The sequence below is a fragment of the Ursus americanus genome, chromosome 26 (genome assembly GCF_024610735.1).
Source record: "Ursus americanus isolate L20-20 chromosome 26, mUrsAme1.1.p, whole genome shotgun sequence".
Lineage (NCBI taxonomy): Eukaryota > Metazoa > Chordata > Mammalia > Carnivora > Ursidae > Ursus > Ursus americanus.
The window spans coordinates 40,971,739-40,996,623 of record NC_142152.1 but is presented as its reverse complement, the minus strand read 5'-3'; the positions used below and the strand labels follow the sequence as shown (position 1 = coordinate 40,996,623).

At 60.6% G+C, this 24,885-nt stretch overlaps 2 protein-coding genes across 3 annotated transcripts in view; one reads left to right on the top strand and one right to left on the bottom strand.

The window, feature by feature from the left end:
* The first annotated feature begins 2,862 nt into the window (after positions 1 to 2,862).
* On the top strand, positions 2,863 to 22,972 carry DEGS2 (delta 4-desaturase, sphingolipid 2). Its single transcript, XM_045775442.2, has 3 exons — positions 2,863 to 3,009; positions 17,921 to 18,663; positions 20,300 to 22,972. The coding sequence occupies exons 1-3, from the start codon at positions 2,928 to 2,930 to the stop codon at positions 20,444 to 20,446; spliced, it is 972 nt and encodes a 323-aa protein (XP_045631398.2). The 5' UTR covers positions 2,863 to 2,927; the 3' UTR covers positions 20,447 to 22,972.
* The window catches only part of EVL (Enah/Vasp-like), a 143,517-nt gene continuing 141,326 nt past the window's right edge, over positions 22,695 to 24,885 (bottom strand). For both annotated transcript variants that reach the window (XM_045775439.2, XM_045775438.2), the window contains exon 14: positions 22,695 to 23,181. In XM_045775439.2, the coding sequence (XP_045631395.1) occupies positions 23,144 to 23,181 (38 nt within the window). In that variant the 3' untranslated portion in view covers positions 22,695 to 23,143. The remainder of the gene's footprint in view (positions 23,182 to 24,885) is intronic.

Below are 24,885 nucleotides of genomic sequence, written 5' to 3'. Positions count from 1 at the left end.
GCAACCCCCTTTGTTTATTGTAGCTTTTGCTGCCCTTGCCTGGGGAGACTGCCCGCCCCCGTCCTATGTTTTCTTCTGCCTATGGTTTCTTCTAAGAGAAGATTTTTTTTTTTAAACAAGCCACTTATACCTGTCCGTCTCTGGTTTATTTACTTATTTACTTTATGGGTGAAATGGCAATAACCTTGTGTGTGTCCTGAAATGAAAATATTCTCATTTCTCAACCCGGTTCTGCTTTTCCAATAGCTCTGTCTTCCCAGATGGGAAGTTCTTCTCTTTCTTGGAGTGGTTGCCCTCCTTTCCCGCAGTGCCTGCCTCCCTTGTGGGCTGACCCTGAGTCACGGGCTGTTAGCTTCCCCGGCTTCGGGCAGGGGTGGGAGGGGCTGTACGGAATGCATTCTGGCCTGTTCCCCTCGGGCACGTGCGAACGTGCCCCGTGCTGCAGAAGAGGGCTTCCTGCTGGGACAGCAAATACTACACTTAAGACTTCTGGGTGCAGGTAACCCCTGCTCCTCGCAGGCAGTGCAAGACACCCAGGCTTATAGTCGGGGTCCCTCCCGAGAGTCAGTGAACCCCCCACCCAGGCTGCTGCTTCTCCCAGGAGAAATGCGGGTAGGGAAGGTTGGGGGGGTCACAGAGAAGTGACTATACATACAATGTATAATAAAGATTTTTGAAGAATAAACGTCGTTTTAAAAATAAACTTTATGATCTATAGAAATATCGGGAAGATGGTATCAAGAGTTCACATAGCTTCCACACCCCACATCCTTTATTTTAAGATCTTATAATAGTATGGTGCATTTGTTATAATTAGTGAATCACTATTGATACATTGTTATTAACTCAAGTCCATACTTTATTCAGATTTTTTACCTAATGCCCTTTTTCTGCTCCAGGATCCCACCCAGGACACCGCCTTACAGACAAACGTGTATTCTCTGTCATTGCTGGGACCAGGGGCGTGGTGGGGAGGCTATCACGTGTGCTGGATCAAGTTCACCATCTTGAAGTCAGTTTCTCTGGTTTGGGGCTGCTTTGGGGACTTGGGAATTACTTGGCCAGGGTGCTGGATTGGGAGTCATGCATGTTGAACTCCCGTTCTACCCTCCTGTCTCTCTCTCGTTTGTCCTTTGACTTGTGCCCTCTTTGGCCTTGGTTTCCTTAATAGAGGCACTGGGCTAGTTTCCACCCGGACAGATTGAGTCTTGGGGTAGATGTGCGAATGAAGTTTTCTGATCCCTGTCCCTGGGGCAGGGTGGCTGGCAGTCATGATGGTATCCCAGAGGGCAGAGCCGGGACCCAGATCTCACTGAGTGGAACATGGGGGCCAACATGCTGACTTTGGGCTTTTCAAGTCAAAGATCAGGGGCCTGTCCCTGCTTTGCTGCTTATTCTTGTGTAGTTAGGCAAGGCCCATTTGAGCTCTGAGCCTCCGTTTACTCATCTGTAAAGTGCCAGCTGGTGGGAGGGTCCCTCTGGCTGAGAATAGGACAGGTTGCCCTGGGGAGCGGTGAGTTCTGTTTTTGAGGCTGTGCAAGCGGGGCCAGGTGACCCTGTCGGGTGCTGCAAGGGGTGGTGGCAACACTAGGCGCCGAGGGTCTTCCTGTTGGATTGGAAATCCAACCTCTGTGCGGGCCCACTTTCCTATACCTGACCCGGCAGGTGGCTGGCTGCCACGGGATGCCCACACACAGTTGCTTTGCTCTCCAGCTCAGGCCAGGACCGCGTTTGGCCCTGGGCTGAGGGAGGCCTGCCAAGTGTACCACACCCCTGGGCCATGGACTTCCAGGAGACTGGAGGGAAACTCCCCACTATTGCCTCCCTGCCTTGTGGCACCTGTGGCTGCCAGGCCGGTCTGCTACCCAGACAGCTCCCAGTACAGGCCGGGCATTACAGGCTCTACAAAGACGAACTGGCCAAACCCTACAAAGCTCCCAAGGAGTGAGAGGAATCCCTGAAAAGGTGAAAATGAGGAACCCTGTACCCCCACTCCCCCAAACCCTGGACTCTATTATTTCAAAAATGTCAGGGTTCTTCCAAGCTTCTGAGCCTTTTCATCTGCTGTTCCCTCCACCCGCAGTGCCCCTCCCCTTTTCTAGCTGTTGACTCCTACTCACCCTTCAGGGCCCAATGCAAGAGACCCCTCTGCGGGACCCTAGCTAGCTACCCCTCCCTGTGTCACGGCTCATCTCACCCTGAGTCATAATAGGCCTCCTCCGTGTCTGTGTCCCTGTGTCCCTCGATTTTCCTGAAGGTAGGGGTGGGGCTCACTCACCGCCCTGCGGTTGCCACAGACATGTCATCTGCCACCGGGTGGTGGTGGCTGCGTGAGAGGCCCGGGGAGGGGACAGGTAGGGGAAGGGAGCTTTGCTGCGGTGAATCTTTCCTAGCACCTTCCGTTTGCTCGCGCGGTCGCAAGCATTTCATCTCTAGCCTCCTGACCCCTACCCCCACCCCAAGTGGGCGCTAACCCGGGCTTGTCCCGGGAGGCAGGGGCGTCGGGCGAGCCAGTGCGTCTGGGCCGCGGGGAGAACAGGCGCTCCGCCGGCTGGGGCGTGCGTGAAACCCGACGACCGGCCGTGGGCGAGCCAGGCGGGGTGGGGGGTTGCGAGCGCACCGGGGCGTCCCCGCACGACCTGGGGGCCGGGGACTCCCGCGGGTGGCGCGCTACTAGTCCCACGTCCAGCCGACGTGATCGAGGCTGGGGAGCCGCCGCCACCCGCCTCAGGTCTGGGCCAAGCCCCTGCCCCGCGGGCCCCGCCCCTCGCGCCTCGGGGGCGCACCTGGCCCCGCCCCCGCGAGAGGCCCCGCCCCCGGCCCCGCCCCGAGCCGCAAACTGGTCCCCGCGCAGCGCGTGGTTGGGCAGACAGGTGGAGGGGAGCCGAGCCGTGCACCGCGCTTTGTGCAGCGCTCCTGGCCCCACCATGGGCAACCGCGCGGGCCGGACCGACTTCGAGTGGGTCTACACCGACCAGCCGCACACGCAGCGGCGCAAAGAGATGCTCGGTGAGCGCTGCCCGGGCCCTGCCGCGGGTGGGGACAGCCCCGCGGGGCCGTTGGGAGACGCGGGCCAGCCCGAGCCCGGCGGTGGCTGTGGCGCCGGCCCCGGTGCCCAGCGGGCACTCCTCGGCCCCTGCTTCAGGGAGGGTGGGAGCGCCACTCCTCCTCCCCCAGGGATCCTTGGCTCGGGTCCCGAGGGTCCCCCTGCCTGGGTCGGAAACTCCTCTCGGCGTCTCTGCCTCCGTCCTGGGGTCCAGGATCCGAGGACCCGAGCCCGGATCCGAGCTCCTGGGGAGCGCGCCTCAGCTGCAGCATCCCGGTGGTGGGCCGCGGGTTCTGGGCACGAACTCGGGGCGCGGGGACGTGGCGGGGCAGGGGTGCGTCCCCAGGGGACCGTCCGTGTGCGGGATGCACCGTCTTCCCCTCGAAGGGAGAGCTCCTGGGTCTCCAGAGGCCGCTGAGTTCAGCCTGGTACCGGAGTTTAGGGCAGGATGAACGCCGGGAAGGAAGCAAGCGCGGAACGAGAAATACACCTTAAGAAAAAACCCACAAAGATTATGCCAGAGAATGCCATTTGTCCATCCTGCCATGTATTTTATAGCTTAGTACATGGTGGTCGCCCCCCTTTGTCATTTAGTGTCCTGCAAAGTCGTTTTTACCAACGTAGTTGTGGTCAGTCAAGCCAGTGGCGCCTTTTAGACCCGGGATGTACATACAGTCTCTTTACCGGGAACTCCGCGTAAAAGGGCTCACACCTCCAGAACGGTTTTTACTGGATGTCACCAAATTGCCCCCACAGCGCCAGGCCTGCTTGCAGCAGGGTGGACACACCACCCTCCCTCCCAAGAAATGCCCAGGCCGTGGTTTCCACACTCCCTCGCCTACACCTGGGGTTGGCAAACCTTTTAATCAGACTGACTAGGCGACATGTGCTATTTCATTGTGTTTAATTTGCAGTTTGGGGATGATTGTTTCCAATGCTTATTTGGCCACTTTAATTTTTTCTTTTTTCTCTTGGGTTGGTCTCTCACTTGTTGATTGTTAGAGCTCTTTGTACAGCGGGCTTTTAACTCTTTGTCTTACGTGTTGCAAATATTTTTCCCGTTGTCTTTTGCTCTCACGGAAGCTTTTTTCCCCCCATGCATTCAGATGGATTGGTTTTTTTCTTTAGAGTTTTCCCTTTGCTGTCTTCCTGCCCCACTCCAAGACTATGAAATATCCATCCTGTTACGTTGAAAGCTCTCAGACACCAGATACACTGCATGGTTAGTGCAGGGCTGTGCTCTGTGGCTGCCCCCTGGCTGGAGACCACTGGGTGGGTCTGTGACTTTCGTGGTTTTCTGCTGTGAGGTGAACAATAACCCAGCACTACTGCGGTCTGACCTGTGGCAGCATCCTCCCCTACACCTGTGAACTTCTCCAGGTGGCTCGGAGGGGTCTTGGTGATCATCTGGTCCTGCCTCTCCCTAGAGGGCAGGTGTCTTGGCTGCTCCCCTCAGCAGGGCTGAGGCAAGCCTCCATTTCCTTCCCCTCCCCTGGCTCCCCTACCTTGCTGTTACAGGGCTCACTGGGCACCTGGGCCCAGGTGGAGAAGGCTGGGTGACTCATCCAGGCCTGCAGAGCTGCCTGGAGGGGTCCAGACCCTCTGGGCTGCAGACTCACTTTCTGAATCTGCAAAACGGGCATAGTCATCCTGTTTAGCAGAGAGGGTGCAATGTTAAAAGGAGATCTTGAATGTTAAAAGATGCCCAGTGTGGTACCCAGCACCCCAACACATGGAGAAAAGGATCTCTCTCTGAAGAGAGAAGGCATGGGCCCTGAAACCAATAGGGGAAGCTTCCTGGACAGGGTGGCAGGGAAGCCTGGAAGCCTTGGAGGAGAGGAGGTGATTTGGGCCAGCGGGGATGGCACCAGATCTCAGGGGCTGACACTCCAGGGAACTTCAGCTCATTCCAGTTTCCACTGGGTGCTGTGGATTCCTCTGTTCACGTCTGGTTTTGAACTCATGAACTTGGAATGTACCACTTCCCCTTACTCCCCAGCATTTGACAGCTCGTGCCTTGCCTGGATGTCCAGAGCAGGAAGAACTGCTCTGCCCCACTGGCTCTTTGGTTTTGTAAATTTTATTGAAGTATAATTGACATATAATATGTTAGTAATAAGTTTCGGGTGTAAGTCTAGTTACTGTTAGTCACCGTACAAAGTTACCACGATTTTGTGGACTGTGGTCCCCTTGCTGTACATGATATTCCCATCACTTATTTACTTTGTAACTAGAAGTTGGTACTTCTTGATCGCTTCACCCATCCCTCCGTGCCCCTCCCCTCTGGCAACCGCCAATCTGGGTGGGTTTGGTTTTGTCTTTTGAGTCTGGGTTTGGTTTGGTTTCGTCTTTTAGATTCCACATATAAGTGGGATCATGCGGTATTGGTCTGTGTCTGTCTGACATTCTTCACTTATCACAGTACCCTCAGGGTCCACCCGTGTTGTTGCCAAATTTCATTCTTTGTCATGGCTGAGTAGCTTTTGACTGTGTATGTGCCGCGTCTTCTTCATCCCCATCTGTGACGGACACTGATTGCTTCCCTATCTCGGCTCTCGTACAGAATGCTGCAATGAAGAGGGGATGCATGTATCTTTTCGAATCTGTGTTTCTGCTTTCTTTGGATAAATACTGAGACGTGAAATTGCTGGATCGTGGTAGGGTAGTTCTAGTTTAATTTTTTTGAGGAACCTCCAACCCCTTCCAGAGTGGCCGCACCAGTTTGCATTCCCACCGACAGCGCGAGGGCTCCCCTTTCTTCGCATCTTCGCCAGCACCTGTTGTTTCCCGTGTTGTTGATTCTAGCCATTCCGACAGGTGTGCGGTGACCTGTTTTGATTTGCTGATCCTTATGAGTGATGCTGGGCATCTTTCCACGTGCTGGTTGGTACGTCTTCCGTGGAACAATGTGTATTCGAGTTTTGATCAGATTTTTGTTGGTTTGCTGTTGAGTTGTATGAGTTCTTTGTATACTTTGGATATTATACTCTTCTTGGGCATGTGATTTGCAAATATCTCCCCATTCCCTGGGCTGCCTTTTTGTTTTGTTGTTGGTTTCTTTCACTGTGCAAAAGGTTTTTAGTTTGATGCAGGCCCATTCGTTTTATTTTCACTTATGTTGCCTTTACTTCCAGTGTGAAATCCAAAAAGATTATCGCCGAGACTGATGTCAAGGAGCTTACCGCCTAAAGTCTTTGGCTTTCCCGTCTTACATTCAAGTCTTCAAGCCATTTTGGGTTTATTTTTGCGCGGGGTGTAAGAGAGCGGCCCGGCTGCCTTCTGCACGTCGCTGTCCAGTCTCCCCAGCACCGTTTGTTGCTGAGCCCGTCTTTTGCCCGTTGCCTGTTCTGCCTCTGTGGCTGCGGATCAAGTGACCACACGCCTGTCGGTTTGTTTCTGGGCTCCCTATTCTGTTCCGTTGGTCTGTGTGTTTATTTTTATGCTCACTTGTACTGTTTTGATTACTTCAGCTTTGTAGTCTGGTTTGAAATCCAGGAGCGTGGTGCCTCTGACTTTGTTCTTTTTTTCTCAAGGTTGCTGTGGCTATTCATTGTGGTCCCATAGACATTTTAGAATTATTTGTTCTGGTTCTCTGAAGAATGCCACTGAAATTTTGTTAGGGCCCTTGCTCAGTCCCATTTCCTGCAGGAAGGCCCCCTGACTGCCCTCCTGGCCTTTAGCCTCGGCTGGGTAAGGGCATTCCTCTGGGATTTCCCTCCGAGGCTGCCCCCATCAAGGTTCTTACCTCCGTGGGCAGCAGACCGCCAGGGGTCTGGAGCTTGGCTGTGGAGCTCATCTCCTGGCAGGCACCTCACGCTACTCACTCATTAGCCGTGTGACCCTGGGCGGGTCCATCATCAGATGAGCAAATGGAGGCTTGGTTGAGTTAAAAGGGGTTATTATTCCTTACAGAGTTGTACAGATTAAATGAGGTAGTGTTAAGTGCTTAGCTAGGCACGCAATAAATGTTACCATAAATGTTAGCTCCGACGATAATTACTACCTCTGGCAGACAGGCCGGAGTTCTCCCCAAGGACAGGGAATGCCTTTTCGCCTCTCCGCCCGTGCCCTCCCAGCCCGAGAGTAATTGTGTGTGTAACTGCTAGGACCTCTTTAGAGAAGCAGAGGGGAGGCTCAGAGAGGGGAAGCGACTTGGATGGGGCCGCACAGACGGGAGACTGCCGAGACCGGGCTGGTGTGCAGTGAACTGCTTGAATCTGTGTTCCAGCCCCACCCGGAAGGCTGCTGCCCCTGGGGGCCATGGATGCTCGGTAAAGATCCCGATCTGGGAGGGGGTCAGAACCCGGGGGAGGCCCTTGCACCTAGACGGCTCTGCCGCTCTCGGAGGCAGAACCAGAGTCCGTCTCCAGCTCCTGCCTCAGTGGGGACAGGCTCCCCCAGGGCACAGCGTCCTGAGTAAATGGAGTCCCACGCAGCCCCTAAGAGCCACGTCTCCCTGGCCACCGCTGAGCCTCCCTGTACTTTGAAGGCAGGAACAGAACCAGCAGGACTGTGATTCCACGGGGACCAGAGGCCAAGCCAGGCGTGGCTGTGTAAAGAAGCAGGCTTTGGGTTTGTCTTTAAAAACAAATAGCTTTGTGATTTTTTTTTCTTATGAAAACAGGGCACATGCATGATAAAACAAAACAAAACAGAACAGAACGAAACACAAACAAATTCAAATAATCAAAGGAAAACAAAAGAGGAAACAAGGAAGTAAGACTCTTGGCAATTGTTGGGTTATTTGCCTAGGAAAGGCCCCTGCTGGGGCTTTCTCAGGGCCAGTGGTAAGATCCAGAACAGAACCGGCTGAAGCCCTTGGTGGGGGGGAGTTCGTGAACTCTCCCCGCCCAACCACAGAGATGCTGGCTCCAGGGGTGGGGAGCAGGCAGGCCAGGAGGCCCTTCTGTCCTTGTCCCGTGTCCCTGCCAGGCGGGGTCCACCCAACTCTGAGATTCCACGGAAGAAAGAGAGTGCCTCCCTGGCCTCCTGACCCGAGGAGCATGACTGTGGAGCCACTGTCTCTGGCCAGAGCTGTGAGTCGGATGGCTGGTCAGTGGGCAGGGGCTGTGATGGGCAAGCCCCCACCATATCACATAGTCAGGGCAGAGAGAAGTGGCTGGCCAAGTAAAGAAGAGGTGCTGTAACCCTGAGTTGGGTGGGCAGGGAGGGAGGCAGGCTGGAACACGGGGGCACGGTAGCACGGACCGTGGTCACTCAGGGCTGACTCGCGGACCCTCTTTGGCCTGATTATATCCTCCCCTGCTGCAGTCCTGCAAGGGCTTCCCCTTCTAGAAAAATCTCACCTCTGCCCTGGCCTGTGGGGCGCCCCATGTCTGGCCCCCGCCCTTTCTCCTGACTTGTTCTCTGGCTGTTTTGTGGACAGTACCCCATCTGCCCATTTCCGTTCTCAGGGTTTTTTCAGTTGCTGTTCCTTCTGCTTGAATTCTTTCCCCCTGTTCTTCATGTGCCAAAATCCTATGTGTCCCTCAGGTCTCAGCCTAAATGTCCTTTTCTCAGAAACATCCTAACAACACACACACACACACACACACACACACACACACACACACACACACACACAGAGTATTATGCTGGTACTCTCTGGAGGGAACAAAAACCCCTGATTTGCAAATTGGCACTTGGCAGTTTCTGCAAATATTTCTGTCGTGGCCAATTTCAAGCGACCAGCATGGCTTGCTGAGCAGGGATTTGGGAAAAGAGGAGTGCATGTGGGTGGCCTGCAGTGCTCCCCTCCCCTCCGGGCACCTGCTCCACTGGCCTCCCTCACCATCCTGCAAGGTGCCTTCAGCTCCTGGCCCTGGCCCTTCTGTAACCATGGGCGTCTGTGGGGCTGCTGCTTTCACTGTCCCCCGCCTGAGCCTCCTGAGGGCAGGCCTGCCCGCCTCTGCCACCACTGCGTTCCCTGGGCCTGGCCCGCAGCGCTCCGCTCCCCGGACAGGTGGGCGACAGCACGGCTTGAGGGTTTAGCGCTGCCAGCGCAAAGGCTGCCAGAAGCCCCGGGTTTCCCTCCCTCCCGCACTGCCTGGGACCTGCCAGCTCCGGCTCTTCCCTCCGGGGCTCGCCCTGGCCAGCCGGGGAGCTGGGAGACAACCCAATGGAACCCACATCTCCAAGCGGGTTTCTGAGGCTGAGGATTCTTGCTTGATCTCACTGTCTGTCTTCCCTTGGGAACTTTCTTGTCCTGTCCCGGCTCCTTTTTCCACCCGAGCAATCCTAGTCCTTGTTCCCGTTGGGTAAGGGTTCCTATATGACTTCTAGTGGCCCTGTGTTTGTCACATGTAAGGAGCATCTTTGCCTTTCCTTTCTTCTGTCTGCCTTCTGGACGCTCCCTGTGGGGTCAGTCACTTGCCGGGGTCCCCAGCCGTTGCAGAGGCAGACAGGCCTCTCGTCCACCCTCTTCTGTCCCTGGCGCCTGAAGAGAGCCACTGCCCCTGCCACAGGACACAGGCACAGCTGTGGGCTCCGGATCCTGGCCTCCACACGGCCGTGCGTGCCACGTCCTTCCCTGGCCTGCCTTTCCCCTTGCTCGTTAATATGTACCAGCTTTTATGAGGCATGTTTTACATACCGTAAATTCCCTCATTTGAAAGGCACAGGCCAGTGACTTTAGTGAAATCATCTAATCCAGTTGGGGAGTATTTTCATCACCTGGAAGATCCCTTGGAACTCGGGCAGTCCCCCCACCCGCCCCCCGGGTTCTCACACCCCGACCCTCCATCCTCGGGGTTTCGGCTCCGATGTCAGATGCCTGTGCGTGTGTGTGTGCGTGTGTGTGTGTGTGTGTGTGTCCCCCTTTCTTGGGACGCCCCGTGGGCACAGCACCCCACCCCACGCAGCTGGGGAGCCCCTCCCATCTCTGGGATCCGGGCCTGGCTGGCAAAGACCTTCAGCAAATACTGGTCACTGAACAAAAAGCAGGTTTAGTGAGAGGCCGGTGAGGAGGCGGGTTCAGTGGTTCCCAAAGGCACTTTGGGCCACTTTCCACACGTTCCGCGTCGAGCCATGTCCCCACAGTGCCTCCCACACTGACCAGACAGGGTTGGGCTTGCCTCCTGGCTCTGAAAGGAGCAGGAGGAGGGAGACGTGCGGTGGGAAGGCCGCTGAGCTGGGGCAAGGCTGCGAGGAAGCCCTTTAGGAAGGAGGGGATTAAGAGGGCTTTAGGTGCCTTTGTTGGGAGAGTCGTCAAGTTACTTACCAGTGGGTGGGGGATGTGAGGGAAAGAGCTCTGGGCACCTGGCTGGGAAGCAGGTGGGCAGCAGTGAGCCGCCGTGTGCGATGGAATGTTCTAGAGTTGGGTGTACTTAGGTGATGAAGGGCAATGACAAGGACCTCCCCTGTAGCTATCGGTACTGTCACACGGTGGCATTTGGTCTCTTTGGGGAGGTGGTAGGAGTATGCAGTCCAAATAGTGCCAGGCCTGGGCGCACAGAAGGGCCCAGAGTGTTGGTGGGAAGAAGCCCCGTGTGCTCCTGGGACCCCTGCCAGAGGCCAGCGGTCAGCAGCGGGCGGGCAGAAGGCCTGCATCTGGGAGGAGGAGCCCGGTGCTCGGCCTTGGGACCTCCTTGGGTGCCTCTGGAGGGTAAGGGCCCAGCAGCCTCCCTGACCAGCTGCCTGCTTCTGCCTCCCCTCCCGCTGGCCAGCTTTGTCAGGCGAAGTTTGGGGATGACCCAGTGTCCACGGTAAGGCTGTTCCTGGGGACTGGTGCGGGGGCACTTGGGGCCCAGCAGGCCTGTCCTCCTGCTCTGCTCTCTGGGTCCTGTGAGCGAGTCTGTGCGTCCATGTGATGCATGTACGTCAGAGCCCTATTGCACCAAGCTTCCCCACGCCCAGCGGCCCGGGCATGCCTCCACATGCTCACAGCCCCAAGACCGTCAGAGCCAGCACCTTCAAGGTGGAGAGTGAGAAGTAGGCCCAGATCGGGACAGGGACATGCCCAAGGTCACCCCGCAGTGGGGCTGAGCCGGGCCGCATGCAAGTCTCCTGATCTGGGACCCGGGATTTTCTCTGGACGCTTTGCCCTGGCGACCACAGGGCTCGGCCGCAGGACACGGGTCCCCTGGGGCCTGAGTATCCCGCAGAGTGCTCTTTCCAGCTCTCTGGGGGGTAGGGGAGGCTCTGGAAATGAGGCACGTTGTCTCACCGTGGTGGAAACGCTGTCTCCCCATCTCTGCAACGGGGGGATTGCCCCCTCCCGGGCAGGGTGGTGAAGGCAGAATGAGTGTGTCAGATGGCCTGCACAGAGTGGCTGCTGGCGTCCCAGCCCTCGCCTGGGCCCCGGCGTGCATCCTGCAGGCCTGGAGCTGGGGTCCTGAGGCCAAGTCTTGGCAGTATGGGCCTTACCCTGCTCGGTCCGACGTTTCCCTGAGCCTCCCTGGACCTCAGACCCTCCTTTCCGTGTCAGGTCCTGGCAGCGTGACTTCTAACAATGGCTGTTGTTCATGGCCAGTTGCCCGGTTGCCTTGGGCCGCGCCCGGGGCCTCCGCTGACAGACATTTGCATGGGTCTGTTTGTCTCTGGTTCCAGGTGGCTGTCCATGCTGGGCTCTAGGCTCCCCCGTGGAGCCGAGAGCTCTCGAAGCATACCAGTCCTAGTCCAGCTACTGCTGTCTCTGAGCTGGAGGCCTGAGTGGGCCTGGCACCCCTGAGGTCAGCTGGGGTCCCACAGCGGGGCAGAGCCTGGGCTTGGGCCAGGCTTGGGCGTCCAGCTCAGGGCCGGGGCTCCTCCACGGGGCTGCCAGGGGGCAGTATGTGCTTCTCTCCCTCCTCTTCGGGCAGTCCCCCTCTCCGGCGGCCCTGAGAAGATGGAGCCCAGCGCTGTGCAGCCCCACTCCTAAGATGGGGTCTCCCTGGGTCTCCACGGAAGGCCTGGGTCTCCAGCAGGCCCTGCCAGCCCGTGCCGCCTCCAGAATCCACTGGGCTCCCAGCTCCCTGGGCACCATCTTGGAGCCCTTCTGGTGTCTCGCCCCACATACACTTCAGCCAAGGCCCCTGGGCTCTGCCTTCTCATTGGTGGCTGCTGGGCTCCTCCCTGCACGGTGGTCCGGGAGGCATGGAGGTGATCTGGGGCGCACGTGCTTGGCCCCTTGTAGGGGATCGCCCCTGCACAGCCTGGAGTCCAGCTTGGATGTCGGCCCCATCTTTCATTGCTTCCAGCAGGGTGGCTGGGCCTGTTGCGTAGGTCACAGCAAGCTGTGCCAGATCGCCTGCAAGAGTAGCACCCACGACCCCAAAGATCAGAAGTAGGACATTTTTACCTTCAGCTCAGAAAGCTTCATTTAGTAACAGTGAAAGAGCTTGCAGGGCCCAGAACCATCATCCCGCCTCACCATAGCCCTGATGGGCAGGCAGGAGTGTCTTGCAGGTGTGGAGACAAGGCTGGGAGGCAGTGTGGCCCCCCGAGTGGGGGGCAGCTGAGTCTTTGGGAAACTGTTAGGAGAAGGAGGAAGGGGCTCTGGGCTCCCTGCAGGTGGACTCGGCAGGGGTGGGACCTTGGGGGTGCACTCCTTTGCTTCTCACCGGTAGGATTACTGCCTTTGTTGGACAGATGGGGCATCTGGAGCCCACCGTCCAAGGTCAGAGCTGCTTCCGGGGAGCACAGGAGTGGCCTTTTTGCTGGCCTCGATCCCAGAGCTGGGGTCCCTCTGCCTCAGAGCATGCCAGGCTGCTTACCTGGCGCAGGTGTGGCCTGCCCCACCCTCCTGCCCCAGGCTTGGCCTCTTTCCAAGGGTGAGCCTGGGAACCAGCCTGAGAGAAGCTGGTGGCCTCCAGCTACCTAGGGCTTCTAGGTGTGCCTGGGGAGGTGAGGGCCAGGCTCCTGGTTGCCCAGAGGGGGAGGCTGGTGCCCAGGGGCTGCCCCTGGCGAGAGGGAGCCCTGTGACCTGTGGTCCCAACCTGACAGGCAGCTGTGCAAAGGTCCAGGGGACCCTGCACACGGTTTCCCTGGCCCTGGGCTGTGGGTGGAGTGCATTCCTGATGGCTGGGGTAGCCAGTGCTTCCTCGTTGCCCTGGCCATCATGAAGCCATTTCTTTGTCCTGCTGCACCTCACCATGGCTGCTGGACCCCCCCCCCCCGGAATCCCCTCTCTTCCCAGGCAATACAGGCGTACTTTCTAAAGTGGCTGCTCTCATTCTGACCCCCTTTTGGGAGAGAACAAGCTGGGATGAGGCCTGCCCCCTGTTCCCCCTCCCAAGTGGGGCCCACATGGCCGCCCGTCCGGCTCCCAGACTTGGGACCTTTTGTTTCTTGTCGCACCTGGTGGGATGACGCCAGGCGGGCTGGCTCGTCCCCCTTGGTTGGGGCTGGTGGGCTGTGGGGCCTGCACCAGGTGCCAGGACGGAGGAAGGCCAAAGGGTAGGCCCCGTGGCTCGCCCAGCTGCGGGGGCGCTCACCATTTCCTCATCCCTGGTCTAGGTGCCCTGAGTTTCCTTGGGTCGCGGTGACAGGTGACCACAAACTGGGGGGTGTCAGACAGCACACACGTGTTCTCTAACAGTTCTGGAGGGTCGGAAGTCTGACACGGCTCTCACAGGGCTGAAGTCAGGGTGTGGCAGGGCCACGCCCCTGGGGGCTGCGGGGAGGAAGCCATTTCCAGGCCTTTCCAGCTTTGCAGGCACCTGTACTCCTGGGGTCGCGGCCCCTCCTCCACCTCCACCTGCACAACCCGCAGGGGCAGATGGGGTCCTTCCCAGTTCCCCCGGGACCCGCTCTCCTGCCTGCACCTGCACCGGGATGATCCGGGTCACCCTCCTGTTGTAAGGTCAGCTGCTAGCTCGCCGACTCCCCTGTGCAGCCTTGGTTCTCCCTTGCCGGGGACGGAACCCGCTCAGGTTGCGGGATTGGGAAGTGGGTGTCTTTGGGGGCCATTATCCTGCCCACCCCCTCCCCCCCACATTGCCAGTGGTACCGCTGTCCACCTTGTGAACGGGGTCTCCTGGGTTAAGGTGGCACGGGCCACCCGAGTCTTCCTCTGCCTGCGCGGGGCGCCAGGCACGCGGCGGGGCTCTGGCCTTCGGGGCAGCCGGCTCACCGCCCAGCACGCGGGCGCGCCGCCAGAGGCCACGAGGCAGAGCGGGCAGGCCCGGGGGGAGGCCGCTCGGCAGCCTGGTGCTCTGTCCCCTTGCGGTCCCTGTGCCCCGACGACACGGCTCCGCGGGGCCGGCCTCCCAGCGCGCCCGTGGTCGCCCCGCAGCCGGGCCGCTGTGCGCACCTGCCCGGCCACTGAGCCTTACCTGTCAGCCCCGCCGGTGGCCCCCAGCCCCGCCGCCGAGCTCACCGGCCCGAGCAGCCAGGTTTTCTTCAACTTTTTTCTCACTGTGGTAAAATACATAGAACCGACATTTTGCCACATGGAACCACGTTGACGTGTCTGATTTGGTGGCATTCAGGGCGTCGTGAACCGTGGCTATTTCCAAATCCACCTCATGGCTCCACGCAGACCCGTTCCTGCCCCCAGCCCTCCCCAGCCCTCCTCACCCCTCCTCACCCCTCCACCCTCCCCAGCCCCTCACAGCCGCTCCATTCTGTCTCTGGGAACGGCCTGTTCTCCATCCCTCTCTCGTTGTAGGCACGTGGCCTGTGTGGCTGGCGTCTCTCACGCGGCCTCAGGTCTTCGAGGCTCATCCGTGTGTAGCCTGGATCAGCACTTCCTTCCTTCTAAACAGTTTCGTGGGGGAGCCGGTCGTTTGCTTGGGAATCAGTTTCAGGGAGCAGGAGTGGGGTGCCGGCGGTGTGAAGTAGGGACGGTGGAACGTTCAGTAGAGACGTTTTTTATTGGGTGTAATTACATAGAACGTGGTATAGTTTCAGGCGCACGACATGACGGCTCGGTCTGCGGTGAAAATGATCGCCACCGAGAGTCTGTTTAACACCCGTCACCATACGGAGTTCTAAAAACGTCTGTTCTTGCGTTCTCGGGTGAGAAAAGCTCTTGATGAGAACTTTTAAGATCTGCTTTTTTTTTTTTTTTTCTAAGTAGGCTCCACGCCCAGCGTGGGGTTTGGTCTCGCAACGAGATCGTGACCTGAGCTGAAACCAAGAGTCGGACGCTCAACCAGCCGCAGCACCCAGGCGCCCCCATCATATGTTACTAACCGTGGTCTCCCCGTGTTACACCTTACACCCTCGGGACTTAATTATTTTTTGACTGGAGGTTTTATTCCTTTTTTGGCTGAATGACCTTCCGTTGCGTGGACAGACCACATTTTGTTTAGCTGGTCACCTGTGGAGGGGCTTTGGGGTCGGTTTCAGCTTCTGGCTGCTGTGAATAGTTCAATGAACGTTGGGGTCCAAGTATTTGCATGTGTCCCCGATTTATAGCCCATCGGGTCTGTATCTAGACGTGAAATTTCCGTATGGCACTGAAGTTGGCACTGAAGTGTCGGAGGAACTGCCAGATGGTTCTCCACGGCAGCCGCCCCCGCGTTGCATCCCCACCGGCAGCGTCCGAACGAGGGCTCCGGTGTCCCCACAGCCTTGCCGACACTCGCTCTTGTCTGTGTTCAATTCTGCCCATCCTGGGGGGAGGTGGGATCTCATCTGTGGTTTCAGTTTGCATTTCCCTGCTGACGACTGACGGGGGGCATCTTTCCGTGTCCTCCTTGGCTGGTTGCACATCTTTGGAGATGTGCCTGTTCCAGTCCTTTGCCCATTTTACATTGGGTGGTTTGTTTTCATTATTGAGTTGTAGGAAATCTTTATATATTCTGGATAGTAAACCCTCACCTGGAGTGAGGATTGGAACCCGCTCTGAATGCTGCTCTCTCCCGGCCCCCTGGGATGCTGTGGCTCCTGTGCTCCCTGTTGAGTGGGGCTGAGGTTGGTCACCTGTCGCTTGGCTGGCTTGCTTTTTCCGAAGTCCTGCGTCTACACGTGTGCTCTGACCACCATCCTGGCGGGTGCTTGGCCAAGCCTCAGGGAGAGAGCTCTGGGATCAAAGGGCCCTGTGGCTTTGTGCAGCTTGGAGGCCCCAGGGGCAGGGGCTGCAGCTATCGCTGGCGCCTGCGGAGGTGGCCTCTGTGTGCAAGGGGAGGGCAGCTGCAGTGGGAGCTATGGGCGGGGGAGCAGGGAGCCCTGGTTCTGTCCACCGTGGGGTTCAGACCCCACCTCGGCCACTTGAAGGCTGTCCTTAGGGCCGTGGAGAGCCACTGCTCGCTGGGGTAGAGCCCAGACCGCTGTAGCTGCCAGATGAGGCGAAGGCTTGGTGGGGGCGCTGGGGGAGCGCTGCCTGGGGGATTCTCTTGGCTTTCGGGGCAGAGGTGGCTTGGGGTTCCTTGACTTGGGAACCCCAACTCCCCGTGGCATCTCCAGCAGATATGGGCGTTTTGCTGTCATGGAGCCAGGAATCGTTCTGTGCGGACAGATACCCTGTGAAGCACATCACACCCCTGCCATCACACACTGGGACACCGAGGTCCAGAGAGGGTGGCATGTAGCCCCGGGCACACAGCAAGATCACGACTAACTGCAGGATGGGCTTGTGGGGTGGCAGCTCAGGCAGGAGGATTTCAAGCCTGAGTCTCCCTTTGGACTGGGGAAGACTCCCTTTGCCCCTGTTGTGTTTCTGCTTGTACACTCCCAGGGACAGGCAGCTCACTACCTCTAAGGCAGCCCGCTCATTGCTGGGTGGCTCTCTCAGAAAGGTTTGTGGGCTGGGAAGAGGGCGGAGGGGCCTGGCTGTGGGGACCTTGGGCAACTGAGGCAAGCTGTCACATCCTTCCCTTCTAAGCACAAAGGGGAAGTAACTTCCTGGGTCAGTTGGAGGACAGGGCTGGGCAGGATTTGCCCTTTGTCTGGCTGGTTCCAGGCCCTGTTCCTGGGCCCCAGCCTAGGGAGGGTGAGCCCGAGGCTGCCTGGCTGCTCTGGGGGCAGGAGGGGTTAAAACACTGGAGACCAGCACTGGCTTTGTTGAGGGTGCCCGGGATTGGCCCCGCTGCCATGAGCCTCAGTTTCCCTATCCGTGAAGCACAGCGCGGCTCTGCCTCAGACGGCCTGGGAACCAGGGCACAGAGCAGAGCCGGGAGCCTCTGCCACCCTGAGCACGGGATGACCCCCGGCCCTGTCCATCCCCACCCCTGGACACAGCACCAGACTCCTTCCTCCCTCCATGGAGCAGCCAGGGAGGTTTCTGGAAGGCACAGTTGTCTTGCCCCAAGGGCACCCCCCCCACTCTTGTGCTACCCCTGCAGGGTCTGGCTGCTTCTGGCCGGAAGGCCCTCCCCTGCTTGGCCCATTCCCACCATCATTGTCTTTTTCTTTCCTGTTAAACAAAATACAGAAAAGTACAAAGGATTCTGTAACGAGCACCCCCCCACCCCAAAATAAATGCATTCATCATTTTATCATGTTTCCTTAGATCTTGTTTAAGAGCTGAAACACTGCAGCCAGAGCCAGAGCCCTCCACGCCCCGCCCCTGCCCTCCACGCCCCCGCCCCTGGCCACCCCCGTGCCCTCCAAGGCCCCCCTCGCTCGGCTGGAAGCCCCAGCAGCACCAGTGTGCGTCGCCTGCAGCCTCGGCCGCTGCTTTCATTTTGGCCATTACGTTTCTGTGACTCGGGGTGACACCTGCTTTTTCTGTAGGCCAGTGGCAAAGACCCCTTCCCCCGGCTCTGGGAAGTCTCACCGGGGCCCCCAGGTGGTGGGGAGGCAGGGGTGCCTGCCTCTGCGGCTCCAGGGGTCCCCCGATGCTGGGTCTTCGAGGGACCCTCGTGTCCCTGCCCGGGGCCTTCAGGGGTGGTGCGAGGAGGGAGGGAAGGCGGCAGGAGAACTGCGAGGGGGCGGGGGGAGGCCGAGCCGCATGGGGGGGGCCCTGCGGCCAGCGCCCCGCCTCACCGCGCCGTCTCCTCCGTCCCGCAGCCAAGTACCCGGCCATCAAGGCGCTGATGCGGCCCGACCCCCGGCTCAAGTGGGCAGTGCTGGGGCTGGTGCTGGCGCAGCTCCTGGCCTGCCGGCTGGCGCAAAACCTGGCGTGGCGCTGGCTGCTCTTCTGGGCCTACGCGTTCGGCGGCTGCGTGAACCACTCGCTGACGCTCGCCATCCACGACATCTCGCACAACGCGGCCTTTGGCTCCGGCCGCGCGGCGCACAACCGCTGGCTCGCCGTGTTCGCCAACCTGCCGGTGGGCGTGCCCTACGCCGCCTCCTTCAAGAAGTACCACGTGGACCACCACCGCTACCTGGGCGGCCACGGGCTGGACGTGGACGTGCCCACGCGCCTGGAGGGCTGGCTCTTCTGCACGCCGGCCCGCAAGCTGCTCTGGCTGGCCCTGCAGCCCTTCTTCTACTCGCTGCGGCCGCTGTGCGTGCACCCCAAGGCCGTGACCCGCATGGAGGTGCTCAACGCCCTGGTGCAGCTGGCCGCCGACGCCGCCATCTTCGCGCTGTGGGGGCTCAAGCCGGTGGCCTACCTGCTGGCCAGCTCCCTGCTCGGCCTGGGCCTGCACCCCATCTCGGGCCACTTCGTGGCCGAGCACTACATGTTCCTCAAGGGCCACGAGACGTACTCCTACTATGGGCCGCTCAACTGGATCACCTTCAACGTGGGCTACCACGTGGAGCACCATGACTTCCCCAGCATCCCCGGCTGCAACCTGCCGCTGGTACGCGGGCCGGGGGCGGGGCCACACCCGGGCTCTCTAGGCCTTGCTGATGGCCGTCTGGCTGCGGGGTGGTCCCAGGGCGGCGGGAGAGGCCCCATGGGATAGGCAGGGGCCTGGCCGCAGAATAAGCAGGAGGATTCCGGGAGGGCAGGGGCTTGAGGGCCGGCGGGTGGGGAATGAAAACCTGTATGAACCCAGGCTGGACGTCCTTGGGCAAGCCCCTTGCCCTGTCTGTGCCTCGGCTTTCCCTTCCTTAAGACGGGGTGGCATAGCCATTCTGCATGCGAAACACCTCCCCTTCCTGGCTCCCACGTCCCTGTCCCTGATCATTTCTCGGCACTGCCTTGTGGCCCTCCAGGGCCCCCTCATGGCACACAGAGGGGGTGGGCCTGGTCCTTTGTGACCCCAGGGTCTGGGCCGGAGCTCTGGTCTGACGCTGGCTTTAGAGAGAGCGGGGGTGGTGTGGACCACAGGGTGGCTGGAGGGTGCATCAGTGGGGAGGGTGTGGGAGTGTTGGAATAGTCTGTGTGTGCCGGCCCTGTGTGCACGCCCGTGTGTCTGAGTGTGTGTGTGGTCGTGTGTGAGCACCTGTTTGGGCATGCCCTGGCCATGGGACTCTGGAGTCCGACTGCCCGTGTGTCCAGCCCTGGCTGTGCAGCCCCCGGCCCTCCTCCCCTCCCGACGCTCCTGAGGTCCTGCTGTGTGCCAGGCACCATCTCAGCCTCAGCCCCGGCCTGTGCAGCAGGCGTTCTCATTCCCCATTATCCACATTTCACAGACAAGGCGGAGGCTCAGACGGGACGGCCCTGCCTCGGGAAGTGGCAGAGCCAGGATCTGGACCCCAGGTGGCCACAGAAGCACCCCTTAGCTGTGACCTTCTCTACTTCTCCCAGGCAAAGTCAGGGTTCCCTGCTCACGCCTCAAGCCGGTCGTCTGGTCTCCTGAGCCCCTGTGTTTCTGAGCACTGGGTGCAGGCCCTGAGCACTGGATGCATCCCCGTTGGGGGGAGTGAAGGGCGTCCCCGGCAGATAGCGCGCGGTGGTGGCGCCTGTGTAGGCTGAGGCTGGGAGTGCTTCCTGGAGGAAGCGTGCTGAGGGTGTGGGAGCAGAGGGGGGCAGGAGGCTAGAGGCAGAGGTGTGCGTGATACGCATTTGGGCAATGGGAAACACTAAGGCTGGCAGGAGGGCCGTGGGGTGGGGGCCTGGTGTCAGCTGAGGCCAGAGGGGCAGGAGAGGGCAGGGGACGCTGGGCAGAGGAACGTGGCTGTGACTGTGGCTCAGCGGAACTCAAGCCAGGCTGGGTCTCAGAAGTCCGCAGGTGCTTGGGGGAAGGAAAGCCCGGCCCTGGGCTCCTGGATCAGAAACTTGGCATGGGCTCCAGGGAGGGGAGGGTGCATTTTTAATTCCTCACCCCTGCTTGGGGCAGGGGGCTCAGGGTCTGTGGGGTGTCCCAGGCCAGCGGCCCCTCTCCGTCAGGCAGTACCCAGCTGCCTGGCTGTGCTGGACACGGGTGCCCTGGGCGGCGACCGTGTGTGTGCGTGTGTGTGTGCACGCACGCTCGTGTGCTCACGTGTGTGTGTGCATGGCAGGGGGCGTGTGCCCGGCCCCGGCCTCTGAGCCTGTCGCCCTCTCCGCAGGTGCGCAAGATCGCCCCTGAGTACTACGACCACCTGCCACAGCACCACTCGTGGGTGAAGGTGCTCTGGGATTTCGTGCTCGAGGACTCCCTGGGGCCCTTCGCCAGGGTGAAACGGGTGTGCAAGCTGGCCGAGGACCGTCTGTGAGCCCCGGGCTGCCTAAGTGGACGGACCCCGCGCAACCCTAGCGGCGCTGCCCCACCTGCTCCCCTGCGCAGACCTGGCTGGCCCTGCCCGCCCCACCCCCAGCCCAGTGCCTGGAACTGGTTTGGCTGCATTTGGTTCCCACACCCTGGCTGCGCTGTGTCCCAGAGCCCGGGACCACGGGGCACAGACTGCAGCCTGGAGACCCCCGGCCGGGCCCTCCTCTTCTGGGCCTTGGGGAGAGAGGCCTGGCCCCACCCTGGGGGCTCCGTGCCGCAGTCTCCACGGAGGGGATTTCTCTGCTGTTCCCAGAACCTAAATTCGGCTCAGTGTTTGTTTTCACACCCGCAGACCGTGCTTCCCAGCGGCAGTCAAGGCCCCAGCCCCCCCCCCCCCCCGCCCCGTGGACCTCAGGCCTGCGTGCCTCCTTCCCGGCCAGCCTGGGACCACAGCACCCCTGCTTTCCGCCCTCAGGGACTAAGGCTCTCCATGCTCTGTGGTTAGGCAGTGTCCCCGGGGGTCCTGCCTTTGTGGGTGGCCCCTGCACACCCCGGGGGGGTGGCGGTCCATGGGGCCCCAAAGCCCCTCCTTAGCAGTCTGTCCTCCGCTCCGTCCCTGCTGAGTGCTGCAGACAGCTGCCTCCCCTCAGCCGGGCCCCTGCTCCTGCTTCCCCTTGAGGCCTTGGCCTGAGGGAAGCCCTCCCTGAGCCCCCGAGGATTGGGGCGGGACGGGGTGGGGTCTGTCTCCATGACCAGCTCCCGTAGGACTTGAAGAGATCTTCAGGAATGGGTGCTGCAGGCCAGATGGATGGACGGAGGGTAGACAGGTGGCTGGACAGGTGACTGGCTCAGTGAACTGTAGCTCTGGGGGCAGCAGGCTGGTGTCCTTGGTGATGACCCTGTCCTGACTGATGGGGGCAAGGCTGAAGCCTACAGGGCTGCAAGGGATGGGGTGGGGTAGGGTGGGGTCTTGGTCTCCCGGAGGCTGCCAGGCAGGCAGCAGGAGGGGTGCCTGGGCCCCTGAGCCTGGGGAGGCTGAGGACCGCTTCCTGGAGGGGCGCAGTGGGGCTGTGCTAGCTGACCCAGGAGAGGGAGGGCCGGGAGGAAGGCATGTTGCAGCCCCCCTGCCTGGGACCTGGCAGGTGCTGAGCAAGGACTTCCCGCCCAGGGCTGGGAGTGGCCTCGTGGTGCCAGGCACCCCTGTCCCCTAAACGCTGAGATGGCCCCGGGAAGAGGCCACCGGTGTGAGGGAAGCGCAGCTGCCTGGGCGGGCGGTCCCTCCCCATGCAAACAGGCTGGCCTGAGTCAGGGGATCCAGGAGCACAGCTCCTCCAGCAGCAGGCCTGGGGGCTGCTCGGGGGCTGTACGGGGAGAGGGGTGTGCTCTGTCACCACCTGCCAGCAACCCCCCACCCCGCCGCCAACCCAAGACGACAGGATTCCCGGGTCTTGGGGGGCAGAATCTGCCACCCTGGGTTAGAACTGCTGCTGCACCCGGCGGGGGGGCAGCCACTCTGAGATCGGGGCTCAGGCTGCTCACCCCCAACAGGCAAGACCCTCCTACTCCCGTCTTTAGGGTTGTTGGGAGCAATGAGTTGGGGTGTCCAGAGCCTGGCCAGAAAACAGCAGTCCCCTGTTAGCCAGACTGGGGGCCCCCGCCTCATCCCCTCCCCCTGAGCCCACCCCCGACCCTCCCACCCTGGACGGCTGGGCCAACTGCTGTGTCCCTGGGGGCCAGGAGATGGTGCAACCTTTCCAGGCCTGCCCACTGGCTGGGGCCTTGCTCCTGGCCCAGGGGCAGTCCTCTCTGGCTCCAGAGGGGAACTCGCACGGTCTGGGAAGTTCTGGGATGTGCCTTTGGTGGGGGTGCAGGGCAGGGCCATGGTCCTCCCTGGACGACGCAGCCTGCCTTTCACTTCACCGCTGCCTTGCTAAGTCCAAGCCGCCAGTCCCCGCGCTGTGGTCAGAATGGAGCCAGCCCCTCTGGTGCTCCAGGTGTGGGTGGCACGCGGCCTGGCTCAGGGGAGGGTGTGGGGGGCGACACCCCCCCCCCCCGACACCCGGCTGGAAGTGCCTGAGCGCCCCGGCTCTCCCTCCACCTTCCCCTGTCTGCATTCAGCCCAGCTACCCACCAAGGCCGCGGCCTCTTTCCTGCTGCTCCTGCCCACGGCGTTGTGGGCTTTTACCCAGAAGGGGGCATCCTAAGCCTGAGTGGCCGAGAGCCGGCGTGAGAGACTGAGCCAGAGCCGGGGGTGTGGACAGTAAGCGTTTATTACCACGTGGACACAGACACCGCGGTGCGTGGACAGACTTCACCACCACGACGCTGGGGACGGCTCGCCACTGCCAGCCGAGGTGCTAACAGCATCACCTAGGAGAAAACTCGGAAACCATCTAACGAAGCGCGTGATCTGGGGAGTCCTCTATAGACCCGGAGAAATGTACACTTAAATAGGCAGATATAAAATACAAAAAAGGCGAGTGACCTGGTGTTCTGTGTCAGGTAGAATCTAAAAAAATCCAGAATTGAACTTGTTTCCTCATTTTAATATTTTATCACCGGTTAAGACTTTGAAACGAAGCCCACCCCGGCTTCAGTGGGTGCCTGCGTGTGCTGGAGGCCTGGGGCCGGCCGGGCTCCTCGATGTCCCCCGCCGTCCGCTGGCCTGGTGTCCCGGCGGCGGCAGCCGGGGCCGAGGGCGTTATGAGGTGCTGATCCCGCTCAGCTCCTGCCGGATGGCTGAGGGACAGGACAGGCGGCTCAGGCGCGGCAGGGACAAGGCCCGCCTGGTTCCCCACAGCCCTGGGGAGGCCCTTTCTCGTGTCTGCCCTGTTCTGTCTCCTGAGAGCCTCACCCAGGCTCCCGGAGCTCATGAGGCACAGGCTCAGGTCAAGCAGCGCGGCGGACTCTGGCAGACTTTGGGGTGACCGCAGAGCTGCGTGGGCTCTTCCCGAGCCGGCAGTCTGAGGGCGGTGCTGCCTCTGCCAGGGGGAGACTGAGCTGAGGTTTGAGGGGGTGGCGCTCGACCTGCCTCCCGCCTCAGAGCTGGGCACCCGGTGCTGCTTGGGGGACCCGGAGCCCCGCGTCTGGCAGCGGCAGCCCGTAGGGCCTGGCCTTGAGCAGGGGTTCCTCTTGCTCTTCTCCCCAGTGTCCTGCTGTCCCCGCCCCTCCAGGTTCTCCCCCAGACTGGGGCCTTTCGCTGGACAGACCCCACTCGGCCTGGAACCGAAAGAGTAGAGTGCTGGGCACTCATCCAGTATGACGGGGATGCTTCTCGGAGCCCCCACATGGCCTGTGCGTTCCCTCGGGCCTGTCGGCCACAGGCGGAGCCCCGCCCACGAGGCCACTTCCACTCGCGGCTGCGCCTGCCCAGCCCGGAGAGCGAGGCCTGGGACGTGTTTCCCACCTCCTCCCCCGGCCTCCATCCCTGCCTGTTCCCTCTGTAGACAGGCGGGCTATGCAGCCTGCTTCTGGCTGCACACCAGCTCTGGCCCTGGGGCCAGCTGGCCGGCCCCTCCCAGGTGGGGCCCCCCAGCCATAAAGCAGAGTTAATAGATGGCCTGTGTCTCCTCTCTGGCTCCAGCTTGGCCTTGCTCTTCATTCATTAACTCCTTATCTGCCCAGCCCAGGCCCGTGGGGGGACTGGACAAACAAGAACTGAGCTCGCTCTGCTGGGGCAAGGACAGGGCGTGGCTGGTCAAGGCTCTGGGCACAGGGTCCAGGTCTGGCGGCCCCGCACGCGGACTCCCACCTGGCCTCCCCTCTCTCCATCCCCCTGGCATCAGCGCCCACCCGTTTTAGTTCTCAGAGCCCTCTCTTGCCCAGGTCCCCGCTGCTGCTGTGGGGGCCAGGCCCAGCCTCTGGTCCGGTGGGGGAGGGAGGCGGGGTGGGACCGGGCTGCACCTCACTGCTGGGTTCCGGCCTGAGCCAGCTGTGCCTAAACCTCTCCTTTTCCTCTGGCCCCAGACCTGAGCCCGTTGTATCAAAGGCTCTGGCAGGAACCGGAAGGACGGATGTGATCACTGTGACAGGGCCCTGACCTCTGCAGCCAGAGGCTCTTGGAGCGGGAGACCCATGCCTGCTCCCCAAGCCCAGCGCCAAGCAAGCTGGGAACTGCGTCAGACCACAGGTAGTTCTGTGGCTTCGTGGTCCCCGTGACACCCCCCCCCGAAAGGCAGCAGCTGCCCTCATAACCCAAACCCGGGGATCAAAGGCGGCAGAGTCAAGCAAGGCAGTCCGCACGCACGGATACTGAGACCGGCAAGGGACAGACTGTTCAGGTGGCTTCAACTGCCTTGCTCTGGAATGCACTCTCGGAGTTCTCTCCCCTTGCACACATCCCCACGCTCATCCCGGGGCGGAAGCTGGTGAGTGCAGACCGAGCTGCCACCCGGCCAGGGAGGCGCGTAAGGCAAGTCCCTTAACAGCCTCAGTCTGCCCGAC

What these genes read in the sequence shown, in the direction of transcription:
- DEGS2 (XM_045775442.2), top strand. Translation starts at nt 2,928, where the DNA reads ATGGGCAACCGCGCGGGCCGGACCGACTTCGAGTGGGTCTACACCGAC. An exon ending in GCGGCGCAAAGAGATGCTCG is followed by an intron (nt 3,010 to 17,920) that starts GTGAGCGCTGCC and finishes TCCGTCCCGCAG; the next exon opens with CCAAGTACCCGGCCATCAAG. An exon ending in CCGGCTGCAACCTGCCGCTG is followed by an intron (nt 18,664 to 20,299) that starts GTACGCGGGCCG and finishes CCCTCTCCGCAG; the next exon opens with GTGCGCAAGATCGCCCCTGA.